The sequence below is a fragment of the Argiope bruennichi genome, chromosome 8 (assembly GCF_947563725.1).
Source record: "Argiope bruennichi chromosome 8, qqArgBrue1.1, whole genome shotgun sequence".
NCBI lineage: Eukaryota > Metazoa > Arthropoda > Arachnida > Araneae > Araneidae > Argiope > Argiope bruennichi.
The window spans coordinates 57,317,136-57,330,278 of record NC_079158.1 but is presented as its reverse complement, the minus strand read 5'-3'; the positions used below and the strand labels follow the sequence as shown (position 1 = coordinate 57,330,278).

The 13,143-nt window shown below is 29.8% G+C and overlaps 1 protein-coding gene across 1 annotated transcript in view; it reads right to left on the bottom strand.

The window, feature by feature from the left end:
• LOC129981785 (ankyrin-1-like) overlaps positions 1–10,531 on the bottom strand; it is a 187,332-nt gene extending 176,801 nt beyond the window's left edge. Inside the window, exon 1 of the mRNA XM_056092795.1 lies at positions 10,279–10,531. Within this exon, the coding sequence (XP_055948770.1) occupies positions 10,279–10,347 (69 nt within the window). The 5' untranslated portion in view covers positions 10,348–10,531. The remainder of the gene's footprint in view (positions 1–10,278) is intronic.
• Between the last annotated feature and the right edge of the window lie 2,612 nt (positions 10,532–13,143).

Sequence of the window (13,143 nt, the reverse complement as noted above, 5' to 3'; positions counted from 1 at the left end):
CTGGATCTAATGCTGTAAAACTAATTAGATATGAATTTTTAAGGGGTAATTTCTGTTTCATATGCTGAAATTTCTAAATGAAATTCTCTTGCGTACATAAATAAAAAAATATTTCAATAGGCGAAACGAAAAATTTACACGTGCATCAATAAATGAAACGAAAATTTTACACAGCGGAGAAAAAAAAGTTGCGAAGCGATCAATGACAAATAGCTAATACGGCGAAAAATCCCCCTTCTCTACTTATTGGCGCCACGCCAGTAGAGATAAGACCTTTGAACCCAGAGTCACGTTATCGCACATCTGGTCGAACGAAGTCTCCCCCTTTTTTTTCTGCCGCGCCCACTTGCCGAAAAGAATCCAGAAGAGAATGTCCGAGAACCGGGGGAATGAGTCATAACTCGCAATAAGGAAAGAACAAAAAAGAAGTTTTTTCCCCCTTTTCACGCATTATCACTGCCTTTGGAGAAAGAAAGGAAAAGTTTTCACCACACACACTGACCTTGCGTTTTCTGCTTTAAAAGCAAACAAAATTACCCAGATCAAAATAAATAATTCATTATTATTCCTACTTCCTTTTGAACGACGATCCCCGGAAATTCCGGGGATCGAAGTTCAAAATCCCCGGAATTCCGGGGTTTCCCCGGAACACAAACACCCCTGATCGTTTTTAAATCAAACCGAAGAGCAATTTACAATTGCGTCTTCTCAGTTGAGAGCACAGAGTAAGTAATTCAACAACGGGAACAAGAAAGATGCGTTATGCGGTTTCATATGCGGAGAGTAAAATTGTAGATTTTATTGTAGATTTGTAGACCACAAATGTAGCAAATTCCGAACGAAACCCCCCGAGTACATGAAGTCCGTTGATTTGCGCACATGCGAGCGCAATAATTCAAAAAATAAAGGCTAGAAGAATGAAATTTGGAATATAATTTTTTCAGAAGAAATGCTGATGAAATGTTCAGAATAAATTTTGGGTTAACTGACAGGCGGTCTATATCTATTTGGAAGTATTTGAACGCAGTAACTCAACAAGCAAAATAAATGAAATCTGATTTGTGGTCCTGAAATCAAAATTGTAAATTGAATTTTAAAATAGCAGCCATGTTCGTCTATTTTTGTTTTTTTTTTACAGCCGTGAAATCTATCATTTATTGATGAAACACATTCCGTCTGGTTTCAAAATGAAGGAAAATAATTTAAACATCAAACTAAACACCACTTTTTTTTCTAAGATTAATCATCCATTTGTTTTTCATTTAAAAAAAAAAAATCACCGGAAAAATAAATAGCAGCGGTCTCACCAAAACTTTCTCGCATACTCTAATAAATGTATTTATGTATTAAGCGTGTACCATTTGCGAACAACAGTAACGAAATAGCCTATTAGAGGATCTTAAGCGATTCATTGCTGGAATAATACACAAGTATCAGAAAAACAAATACGTATTTTGGCGCTTTTTAGGCCAATTAAAACAAAAATTTGCAGTCACAAAAACATATATCCAATTTCATACTTTTAAGTTATGAATTTTTAAGTTACCCGTTTACATGCCTGTAAAAGAGCTCAACGACAGACGTTCAAAATTTGACACAAATTTACACTTTAGATGTTAAATCTCTGCGCCAAAATTTATCCACTTAGTTCTCTTCATTTTGTAGTTATCGTGTTGACTTGAATTTCGCACCAAATTTGGCACATATCTACACTTCAGGTGTTAAATCTAAACCAAAATTTATCCACCTAGTTCTCTTCATTTTGCAGTTATCGAGTCGATTTACATTCACACAGCCGTTGTGACAGACAGGCATCCCTTCGACGGATTTTGCCCACATTTTGCTAGAAATCTATACATTTTGTATAAAAAACTAAAAATCAAATTTCATCGTATTAGCTCAATGCATTTTTAAATTGTGTTCACATGCAGACAAATTCATGGGAGTCTAAAACATAGAAATTTGTTAAAATTTCGAGTTCAATTTTTTTTTTTTTTTTTCACAATAACAATTCTTTTTTCACGTATACTCAGTATAAGAGAAAAAAGAATCGTGAAATTTTTTACAGCTTTCAATATTTGAATAACTAACTATACATAATTTTTACACAAACACAAAGCCACTACTCACTTCCCGTCTTTTATTACAGCCCTACTCATACATAATAAACGTTTCGAAACTGACAAAGATTCGTATATTCCTACAACAGAAACAATCCACGAAAAAAAACTGCAACAATACTTCTGTCCCTTCCTACATTAACTAATTTATCAATTGGCCGGTGTGTCTGAAGACGACCAGCTTGCACAACCTTTACACAAGCACAAAGATATCTCCGGCCTCTAATGAAGAAGCAACGTGCGTTGGGCAGGTGTTGGTCAACCGAGCGTGACCGATTGAAACACGAGTGCGTGGTTGGTATAAATAAAATAATACACCTTCAGAGGTGAGTGCGATATGGATAAGTGAAGGAGTTGAACGTGACCTCTATCTTTCTTTTCTTTTTTTCATTTGCCCCCTCCCCCGCCTCTGCAGATGCTTCAGCAGGAAGAATCCAATTTAGAAAAGCAAAGAGATCTTACTGTAATATCTTGGAATGTTCATGTATACAAGTTTATAATTCATATATATCAGACCTCCATCTTTTCCATAATTTCTTGGAATGTTCATATATATACAAGTTTATAATTCATATACAGATTAGATTTCCACCCTCCTTTTCCGTAAATTTTTGGAATGTTCATGTATACAAGTTAATAATTCATATACAGATCAGACCTGCATGTTTCTTTTCCGTAATTTTTTGGAATATTCATATACACAAGTTAATAATTCATATATGGATCAAATAAGCGGGTGAGTTCTAATTACTCTTATGTATACTTCGAAAATACAACGCGTTTTTTCTTTGTTGTTGTTGTTGTTCTGCTTCATCGAATAGCAAAGAGAAATGAATAACAATTTTGAACTCCACCTATCTATTCCAGTAGACCAGTTATATCCAAAATTCGCCACCAATCAATTAATTTTGTATAGACTGCATACAAAAATCCATGCATCTAGCTCGATACTATTTTAAGATGTTGCATTCAAACACATATAAATAAGCAAATCAATACATTGTAACAGATGTTGGATTTTATCCAAAAATTAAAACAAATCTACAATTTTTATGAAAAAAGTCAAACAAATTGTATTTATTTTCCTTATTGTGTTGTGAATCATCATACCCACATGTACACGGAAGATAATCATAGACCCTTTTTGCTTTCTCGTGTACGAAGTATGTAAAGAGAAAATAGTGAAACCGTTCAAAATTCAGATTCGAGATTTTGACGAATTTCCATATTTTAAATATCTTCCGAGTATACGAAAAACTATGTCTGTAAACATGAGAACACAAAAATGGTTTAAACTAGACGGTTGAAATTCTATAAATTTGATTAAAGTCTACATATTGATTTCATTCAAATTTCAAGCGAAATCCATTGAAAAGTTTGTTTGTCTAGCGGTAAGATTAAAAATGAACAAGGTAACTACAAAACTTAATAAGATAGATATTCTGGTAAAGAGATTTAACATCTAAATTGCAGACCATCCGTTATTCTGTACTTTTGAATGCATGTAAACACGATGACTTGAATAAATCGAAATTTGGCATACAATCTGGTGACTACAATCATAGTTCTACGTCAAATTTTGGTTTCAACCAGTCGGAAAAAAAAGTGCATAGACTGCATGCTAGGAATTAATCATTAAAAACAATCGCCAAAGAACGCGCGAGAAAGATACTTGATAAATGCCAAAGATCTGTATATCCTTACTATTGTTCATAAGGTCCTCCCTGGGCCACACTCCTTCCCCAAGAGAAGAGAAATTAACTTTTTTCTCTATAACAGGAAAGCAAAAAATATTTCTATTTTATTTCCGGTGTTGTTTATGAGCGCATGTTTTTCCCCCTTTTCTCCCCCTCTTCTGAAATCAATTCCCAGCATCCTCCTCAAATTTCAGTAAGACGCAAGGAATGGATTTCAACGCAGTTTCAATAAACGACTACCTCTGCTCCTCGAGGAAGATCAAGTGGCTATTCATAAGTATTTTAACATACATTTATGAATCGAATATTCCGGACAAAAGTGAACCGTAAGAGAGGTGACTGCTTCAAGAAGTTTCTGCAATCAACTGCAATTTATAAATTCAATGACAAATCTGATTTTTTTTTTTCTCCCTCCTTTTGAATTGGGGGAATACTAAGGACATTAATGCTCAAATTGGACTGTTAATAACACTAACATTTGTCGTCTCACTTTTAAATGCTTGAAATATCCTCCTAACAACTTGATATAATTTATTCTAATATCTACTTAATACATATTTAAATTTAATGCAAATTTATTCTAATATCTACCTAATACATATTTAAATTTAATGCAAACAAATTAGCGTTAACAAGTTTTTAATGTTTTTAACAGATTTATGGAATAGGTAGCGAACTCAAACAATACATCTATTTCTCAAAACACTAAAAAAGCAATTATATTAACGATTCGTTTTAAAGTAACACTACGACTATTTTGGGACGGATCTCGTAATTTTGAACCTCGGTCAGAGAACGATGATGATGACACTATCTGAGATGGCATTCTCCACTCCAAATTTCCACACTTCACCAGCGGAAGAACGTTTGACCTCGACGGATTTAATGTGCACCAAATACGCTTATACGACGATTCTTCGGCGGAATCGGGTCTCTAACCTGAAAAACTCCGGTTCCGAAGCCGAGACCTGACCACCACGGCGTTTAAAAAAAGCAGCTTTAGCAATTTTATAAAATGATAAATTATTGTATTATAAATATAATATGGTCCTGAAGTTTTGGTAGCTGACTTTTGTTCTCAGACAGACGAGTTCATTTGAAGAGAGGGTGAAAAATATAAAATGGTGAGTGGATTCCAGAAATATAAGAGGGTTGTAATAAATAAGATTATATTGAAAAAAAGACATTTTTCCCTTTTACTTCTCATATTGTATAACAGAAACGATAATTCGCGTTTGTCTCTTAATTAGATTGACCAAAATAGAGTCTCCGGGCATCAAAGAATTTTTACGTCACATCCGCCACCTCGTACGAGCCTGGTATAATGTGTTGCGCTAATAGGTTACAATAATTAAATTATGTATGCTTCGCAAAATGCACACACTTTCCACAATCAACAGAAACTCCAAAAAAATGGTTATTAGTTCTCAATTCCTTAGAAGCAACTCCCATTTAAATCAGTATACTGTTTTAGCAAGATCATTAATTACGAGCATTTCTTATTTTAGTTATTTTCTTCATAAATTAGAAAAAAAAAAAAAGCGTAAAAATCATTATTAGTAGTAGGTATTAAAAAAAAAAACACACCATCGAATAACAGGCAAAATCCTGACAACAATATTCACTTTCCTATTCATGACTTACTCTGGCCATAAATAACTTTTCCAGAAACTACAAAACGCAGACGGTAGTGTGCAACACAAAGCACGGGCAAAAAAATGGAAATTTTATAGAAGCTTTATAGCACGTTTAAGTTTAAAGGAAATGTTACATAAAAGCAATCTTTTCTTCCTGAATTTATGACTTCCGGTTAACACGGACATGCCAAGCAATCGAATCGGAAATCATGTTTTATTTATTTATTTTCTTTATTAAAGAAGGTACAATGCATCATAAGCAAGTTTTGATTTATTATAAATTTATTATAATTGAGGAATTGTTGAAAATAATTGTTTGGAAGAATTAAAATCGTTTCTTTGAGTGATCCAGATCCGGTACGGAACTGCTCAAAATACCACTCTTTATAGTAAAGTACAGATTTAACAGCATATACATATATAGCAAATAAAAATAACTCCGAAATAGAACTTTTACTAGATTATGTCCTAAGCAAACAAATTTTTATATTAATTTAAAAGCGCGCGATAATGAATACATCGTTGGAAAAATGAAATGAGTTTGAATTCATCTTCATAAAAACATTATATATTTATATCAAATAATTTTTTTTAAAAAAATTATCAAAATCAGAAAAAATTTGTAGGGAAATGAATTAAATAATAAAAAAAGTATTGAGTTTTAAGGCCAGTGTAAAAATTATTTCAAATAAAAAGTATATAAACTAAGAACATCGAAAACTTGTTCAATTTTTGAATAGCTTATTTTTTAACTAGTTTGACATAATAGACGTACAAATCTACAACGAATGTGAATACTATTTAAAATCAACTTATAAAATCGATCTATAAAGTTGTTGCTCTTAAAATTATAGTTATTTCAAGTTAAATAGAAAGTTAAAAAACGTTTTTTTTTAATTTTTACATTAAATTATAATTTAATAAAACATTTTATCAACAAGTTTCACTAATTTCTCATCGTTTCTTTTAGAACAATGTACTTTTACAACTACAATAGAAACGAAACGTAAAATCTTCCTAGACTTTCAAAATAAGCTTTTATAAGACAAAATATAATAAGCTGAAAAAATTAACAGATTACAAATTCATTCTAGTTTCTAGTTAAAGATATACCTTTCAGTAGAAAAATGACGCCTTTATCAGCTTTTTAATCTATTTATAAAAGAATACATAGCTCTTTTCCTACTAAATAAATCTAGGATTTAATATAAAGTAAAGTATATGATTTTCAGGTAATTCTCAAAATCTATCTTTAAATTATCATGAATAATTCAGAAGTTTAGTTTAGTTATATTAACGTCCTGTTGTAAAGCAAAACTAGGGCTATTTTGGGTCGGACCTCGTCACTTTGAACCGCAATCAGATAAGGAGGACGACATCTGAATTGGCACCTCCTCTTCACACTTACGGAACACACCAGCGGAAGGACGTTTCACCCCGACGGATTTAACATGCACCAGGCCCGCTTACAAGATGATTCTTTGGTGGAACCCAGTCTCGAGCCTGAAGCCCTGCGGTTCCTAAGACGACACCTTACTAACAGGCCAACGCGGTTCTTCAAAACACTCTTCCATGCTACGATGTTTTCATTCTGTGAAAGACATTCTCGAACATAATAAATTATTTATTCTAAAAGCAAAAAAAAAAAAAAAAAAAAAGCAGCAGAATCTTTTTACAAAAAAATTAATATCTACTGAAAATCGGTTATAAAATCAAGCAAGATCAAATTTATAAATTTAATTTTGTCTCAACCTACTGGAAATTTCGTTAAAATTATACTGCTGAAAACCTATTCAAACTACCTACTAGAAATTATGAAATAATTTCTGCCAACTACTTAAAGGACAAAATTTTTATATCATTCATATGGCGACTAAAAACAATTACTGCATTTACAGAGAAATTACCATAAAAAATGTAAATCTTAAGCTCGACACATAAAAATAACTCTAGACGTATACTTGGGTTGTTAATAAGGACTAACAAGAAAAGGATTGATTAAAACGATATATATGGTTTAAATTTCTCTCTTTATAAACAACCAGAGGCTGCATGAAAGAATTCCTACTCTTTCTAAATCAATATAATTATTTTAATGTCATACATCATTTTCCAATTAAAAATATAAAATAATCAACATTTTGAACCAGATTATAATGCAAAAAATGGAAATCATATAAGGCAGAATTAATTCTTCAAAAACATTTATATTAAACGAAGAATACTTATTATAAATTGGTGTTCTCACAAAAATTTATTAAAATGTAACCGAAACATGAAATTCCTCTTTTAAAAAACTTTATATTATATCTATAATACATTGGGGTTGCTGTTTTTTTTTCCCAATAGTCATCCTTCAAATATGCGAAACAAATTGCTTTTGTGTCGGTGAGAATATTATTAATTTTTCTCTTCAATTCATAATTTTTAAATTATGCATATCTACAAGACAGAATTTTAAAGTTTAATAATAAATAACTATTTAATGAATAATAACAGTTAATGAATAATGATATATATTTTCTACCATAAACAAAAAATGTAAAAATAGTAATATATATATATATAGTGATTTGTATACATGAATTTCAAAACTCATTAAAATTATGGATAATAAAGAAACCCTAACAGGTTCATGAAAAGTTTTACATTGTTTTCTATCAGATTCTTTGATCTTTATTAAAAATATTAAATTAAAATCTATCAAATGGTCATCCACAGTTTAATATTTTTTAATTAAAATATATTTAATGAACCCTGATAGACTGCATTTAATGTAGTGCCTTTCAAATATGCCTAGGTTTAACACAGACATGTTTAGTCGCTTTTCCTTTAAATTATTATATTTACAAATGTCTGCAAAAAGAACATTACTTCACCATACAATAAATTAAATTAAATTAAAACAGACTAAAATGAAGCCATTACATAACAGAAAGTAATACTTTTGAGTAATTATATATTTTAAACTAACATGACAGATGCAAATGTATATATGCTACAATGAAAGACCAGTATTTGGTAAATGTCAACTATCTCCAGTGAGTGTTAGCATTCATGTAGTGAGATTTCAGTGAGTGTCCACATTCAATAGATGAAAATGTCGATACTCACTGACAAATGTAGACACTATCTTATTTTGGTGTTTCATGGTAATATATATAATTTTACAAATATGTAACATATAATTTTGACAATGTCAAAAAATTATATATGAAGATGCTATTTCTTAATACAGAGTGATTTTGCATATAGTTTTTTCACAATTGACATAAGACCTACATTTTTAGCACATATACAAAATTGCACTTGATTTGATACTTTTTAAATATTTACTTTTGTGTTATTAAAGCTTTTTAAATATCACAAAATGTTTTTTTGTTCACATGTCAGAAACATAAAGGTAATAAATAAAGTAGAATGGAATGTCATACCAGTATAGACATTAAAAATAAATTACTAAAATTTTGATAAAGCTAAATCTTTAAACATGGAAACAAAAACAAAATTTTTAGCTTTTAGAATTATAATTCTTTATTCTCCTAAAATTTTTTCCTTTTTTGCTTTATTTACTTAACCTCACAACAATTATCTAGTTTGAAAGAAAAAAAATTATTAATAATGCTAAAAAACAAATTTCAGAAATACATAATTAATTTCATAAATAAGTATGTTTCTTATCTATGCATCTAGAATCAAGATTCTTCTCAAGAAAATTTCATATCAATTGTATTGTAAAAGCCCTTGATACAGGCCAAATTATTTTTTAAAAAATGTTAATAAAATATGTAAAATCTAATATTTATAAAGTTGACATTGTTTTTTTGTTGTTGTTGTTGTTGTTTGTATTATTTATAAATGGGAATTTTTAACAAAATGATATAACTGAAATACAAATAATGAAATCAAAATAAATATACAGAGTAAAATATATTAAGATATCAAAATGTAAATTTTGATTATTTTTGACATATATTGGTTCACTATCTATTACTTTCCAGTTTTAAGATGGTTGTTTATTATTGTTTTCGCTTTCTTTCACCTAAAAAAATATATGTAAGTGGCTATTCACTTTAAAATCGTTTGCTTTTCGAACAAAAATTTAAGTCTTACATCCAAAATTTAGCTGAGATGGTCAAAACAGCAATAAAAAGAAATTAGAAAAAAAATTACAAGGAAATTTTAATAGCAATAGCAAAGGAAACTAATTGTTATTCTTTCGCAAAGAATCAATTATCATTCCTCGCATGTTCGAAATTCGCACGTAATTAGTGTCGACATAGCATACGTGTTAAGAAAATTAATATTTCAAATCAAAAAATAAAATTTACCATTCTGATTTAATGGCAAATGAAAATAAATTTTTCGATATCCGCGGTAAACAGGCACGGAAAAATATTTGGTCCTTGAAGTTACCTACCAATAATATAAAGAACGACGGAAAATTAAAAATACTTGATCAAATTCATGCTTACTACATAATACATTTAATATTTATATATATGACAAGGCACGAGTGTCACAAGAATGACAGTTAATGATTCAAAACCAAAAAGCAAAATAAAACCTAAAATTATACTAGTTCTAAAAATAAATACATCCGCTATAAATATTGATTAGCTTGACAAATGTTAACATATTCATCTTACATTAATAAGAAATGTAAACAAAATCTAAACAAATGTTATCCTTATTATGATACAGAACGCCACTTCCATAAAATGCTTCAAATTCATCTAAACGTACATTTTTCTTAATAAATGTTTTAAAAACAACACAATATCAAGAAATATCACATTTCTTGATTAATTTAAAGGTATTTACCTGTGTATGAATTTTGGCCTCTGCATCGTTACTAGCACCGGCATAGACCACACCCTCCTTATTAGTCATTTTTGGAGACTTTTAAAAGTCACTATTGACAATTTTTCGATATCTTTAATTGATTCAGTTCACTCAAATCAAAAATTCGCTTTGGTAATAGAAGACAGCCTCTCAAAAGGCTAGAATGCCACTATTGACGGAAGTGCACCCACCATTCAAAGCATCAACAGTTAACTTCCTAATGAAAGTTGATTTAAAAAGTCGAAAAGCAATGTGTGGGAGATATCAGTGTAATTGACATTTGGCGCCATCTATTGTAAGAAATGGAACCTATTTATTAGTTTTCGAATATGAAGTTCCTGATAGCATCCTTGCCTCGATTTTTACAAATATTAATGTGTTAGTTGATTAAACATTATAAAACTCTATACAAATAAACTGAGCTGCAAAAATAAATGATTGTATCCGATTAAGGTAATTCTCTGACAAATAAAGGGATATGAAAGCGACATTTAATTTAAGTTTATTATTAATTCCTTCAGCAGCTTCGTTATACTATTCTAAATTGCAGTATTCATCATCATTAATAATTGGTTATTTCACCATAGTTTCATCAAAATCGGAAAATTTATAATATATTAATTTTTGGCCAAAATGGGAGTGTTTCTTTTTTTTTAAATCTGTATCTTTAAAAAAGAACAATAGCATATAAATTACTTTATCAATCTAAATAGAAAAAAAAAATGTTATGTCTTTTAAAATACATTAAAAATCTCTAAATTGACATAAGTTTGCCCCTTGACATTACATGAAATTATAATGATGTATTTTACTAAAACTTTGCGAAATATAAGATGTTCGATTAATAATAAGCTTTTATTTGCCCTGGAACGTAGCGAAGGATGGGTTGGTGATTGGATGTGACCTCCTGTTGACCCACGGGAAGACCCGTGCATCATGTTTAGCGTTTCTTTTTCTCAAAATTGCATTTTCGTCATTAGACGGTATTTGATGGATTAATTGAACAGGATATTTTATTTCTACGGGTAGATAACATGTTGATAAATTTTAATTATAATGCAAAAAAAGGGGAGGACTGGAAATTTTATTTTTAAATCGATATTTATGTGAAATATGTACTATTTCAAATATATATCCATTTTCTAGGATCAATATGTATCAAATCCCATAAGCTATTGATTATTTCGCAAACAATGTCGCTGATGATAAAAAACAAATGAATGGAAAATATCTGCATGGGAATTCGTAATCCTAATACGAAAACAAATGAAAACCGAAAAAAAAAATCAACCTTGATTCTTTTTTAATATGTCATGAGTAATTTTGAGCAAAAAGAAAATGTTTTTATTGTCTTTAAGCTATAAGAATTTTTCAGATAATATATGCACCACTTCAAGGATCAAAAATAAAAATCGATCGAATTTCCGGTTATTAAACATTTGTTTGAAAATAGTGGCCCGCTGCCGTCTGGACCGGTCGTGGGACGACGGAGACAGAAGGGGAATGGAGCATTTGCGCTCCATAAATTATTCCCTACACCTGTTGCATAGTTGGTTTACTGGGATTCGGACCTTTGGCAAGAAAACTTGGCGCACATCTAGAGGGGTGACGGTTTTTAATTTTGAATAGCTGCATTTCCGGTCGGGCTAATTGGTGACAATGGAATGGTGATAATTTTTGTAAAAATTTTATTTGATCTTGAATTTATGAGATCTTGTACATACATTTATCTTATTCATATATCTTGCAATAAATGATAATTAATTCTATTATTAATAGAAAAGTAAGACTGTTTTTATCAGAAAAATAAATAGCGGAATTAAATGCATTTAAATGGAAGTAAGATATAAGAGAATCTAGCTGTTTTATTTACGAATATTTAAACAATCTCATATTTCTGAACGAATTTTCTTCAAAATCGCTATTATCTTTATTCATAAAAGGGGGGAAATGTATGTGTATGTATATATATTACAATAGTTCACTTAGCAATATCTTTATAAAGAAACTAGCCGCCTTTGGTGACCAGCAGTTCGCCAATATAAAAGATCTCTAAAATTTTCAAATTTATTTTATGTAACTTGATCTTTTAATAGCTTTTTCTGCCAAATATTTAGCTATCAAAGTTTCAGATTTTGATAGTTATATAATTCATTCATACTATTATGTAGGCCTTAAACAGTTCTGTTCACTGTATTACTTACTAATTTCTGTCAGAGTTCATAAAATTTGCACATTAAATTAGAGTGGAAATTTTAAACTGCAATTAATATAAAAATATTTTTTACTGAAACCAAGCACATCTTTTTTTGAATATGAAAATTGAATGTACAGTCGCTCAGCATTGAAGTTGTATATGCAATGCATAATAATTTTTGTAATTTATACAATATCAAAGAATTACTCAACAAAAATTTCTCTAATTCATCGTAAAATTCAGTTTTTATTTTTACTTTCAAAACATTTAAATGATGCAAATGAAAATATTTTATTTGACTTCAGTCAATAAATGTTCTTAGGAAAAAATTATGAAGTTTAAATTTTACACAGTCCTTTTGTCCTAAGGAGTCATATTCTGCGAAATACTCTTGACACTTCAACTCTTAATTCAAGTTCAATAAATAAACTTTCTATCTTCTGCGATCAAATCTGTCAGTTTTTACATACCAATATTAGAACAATCAATATTTTCATAATCATAAGCCAATCACTGTTGAGAAATCCTGGTAAAAGATTGGCGTATCTACTTTGAAACCGACTATGAAGTGTTCTAAAATCGCCACTTTTTATAGAAGAATGATATTCAAATTTCATAAATTATTTAGTTTTAATGAATGATTTAGT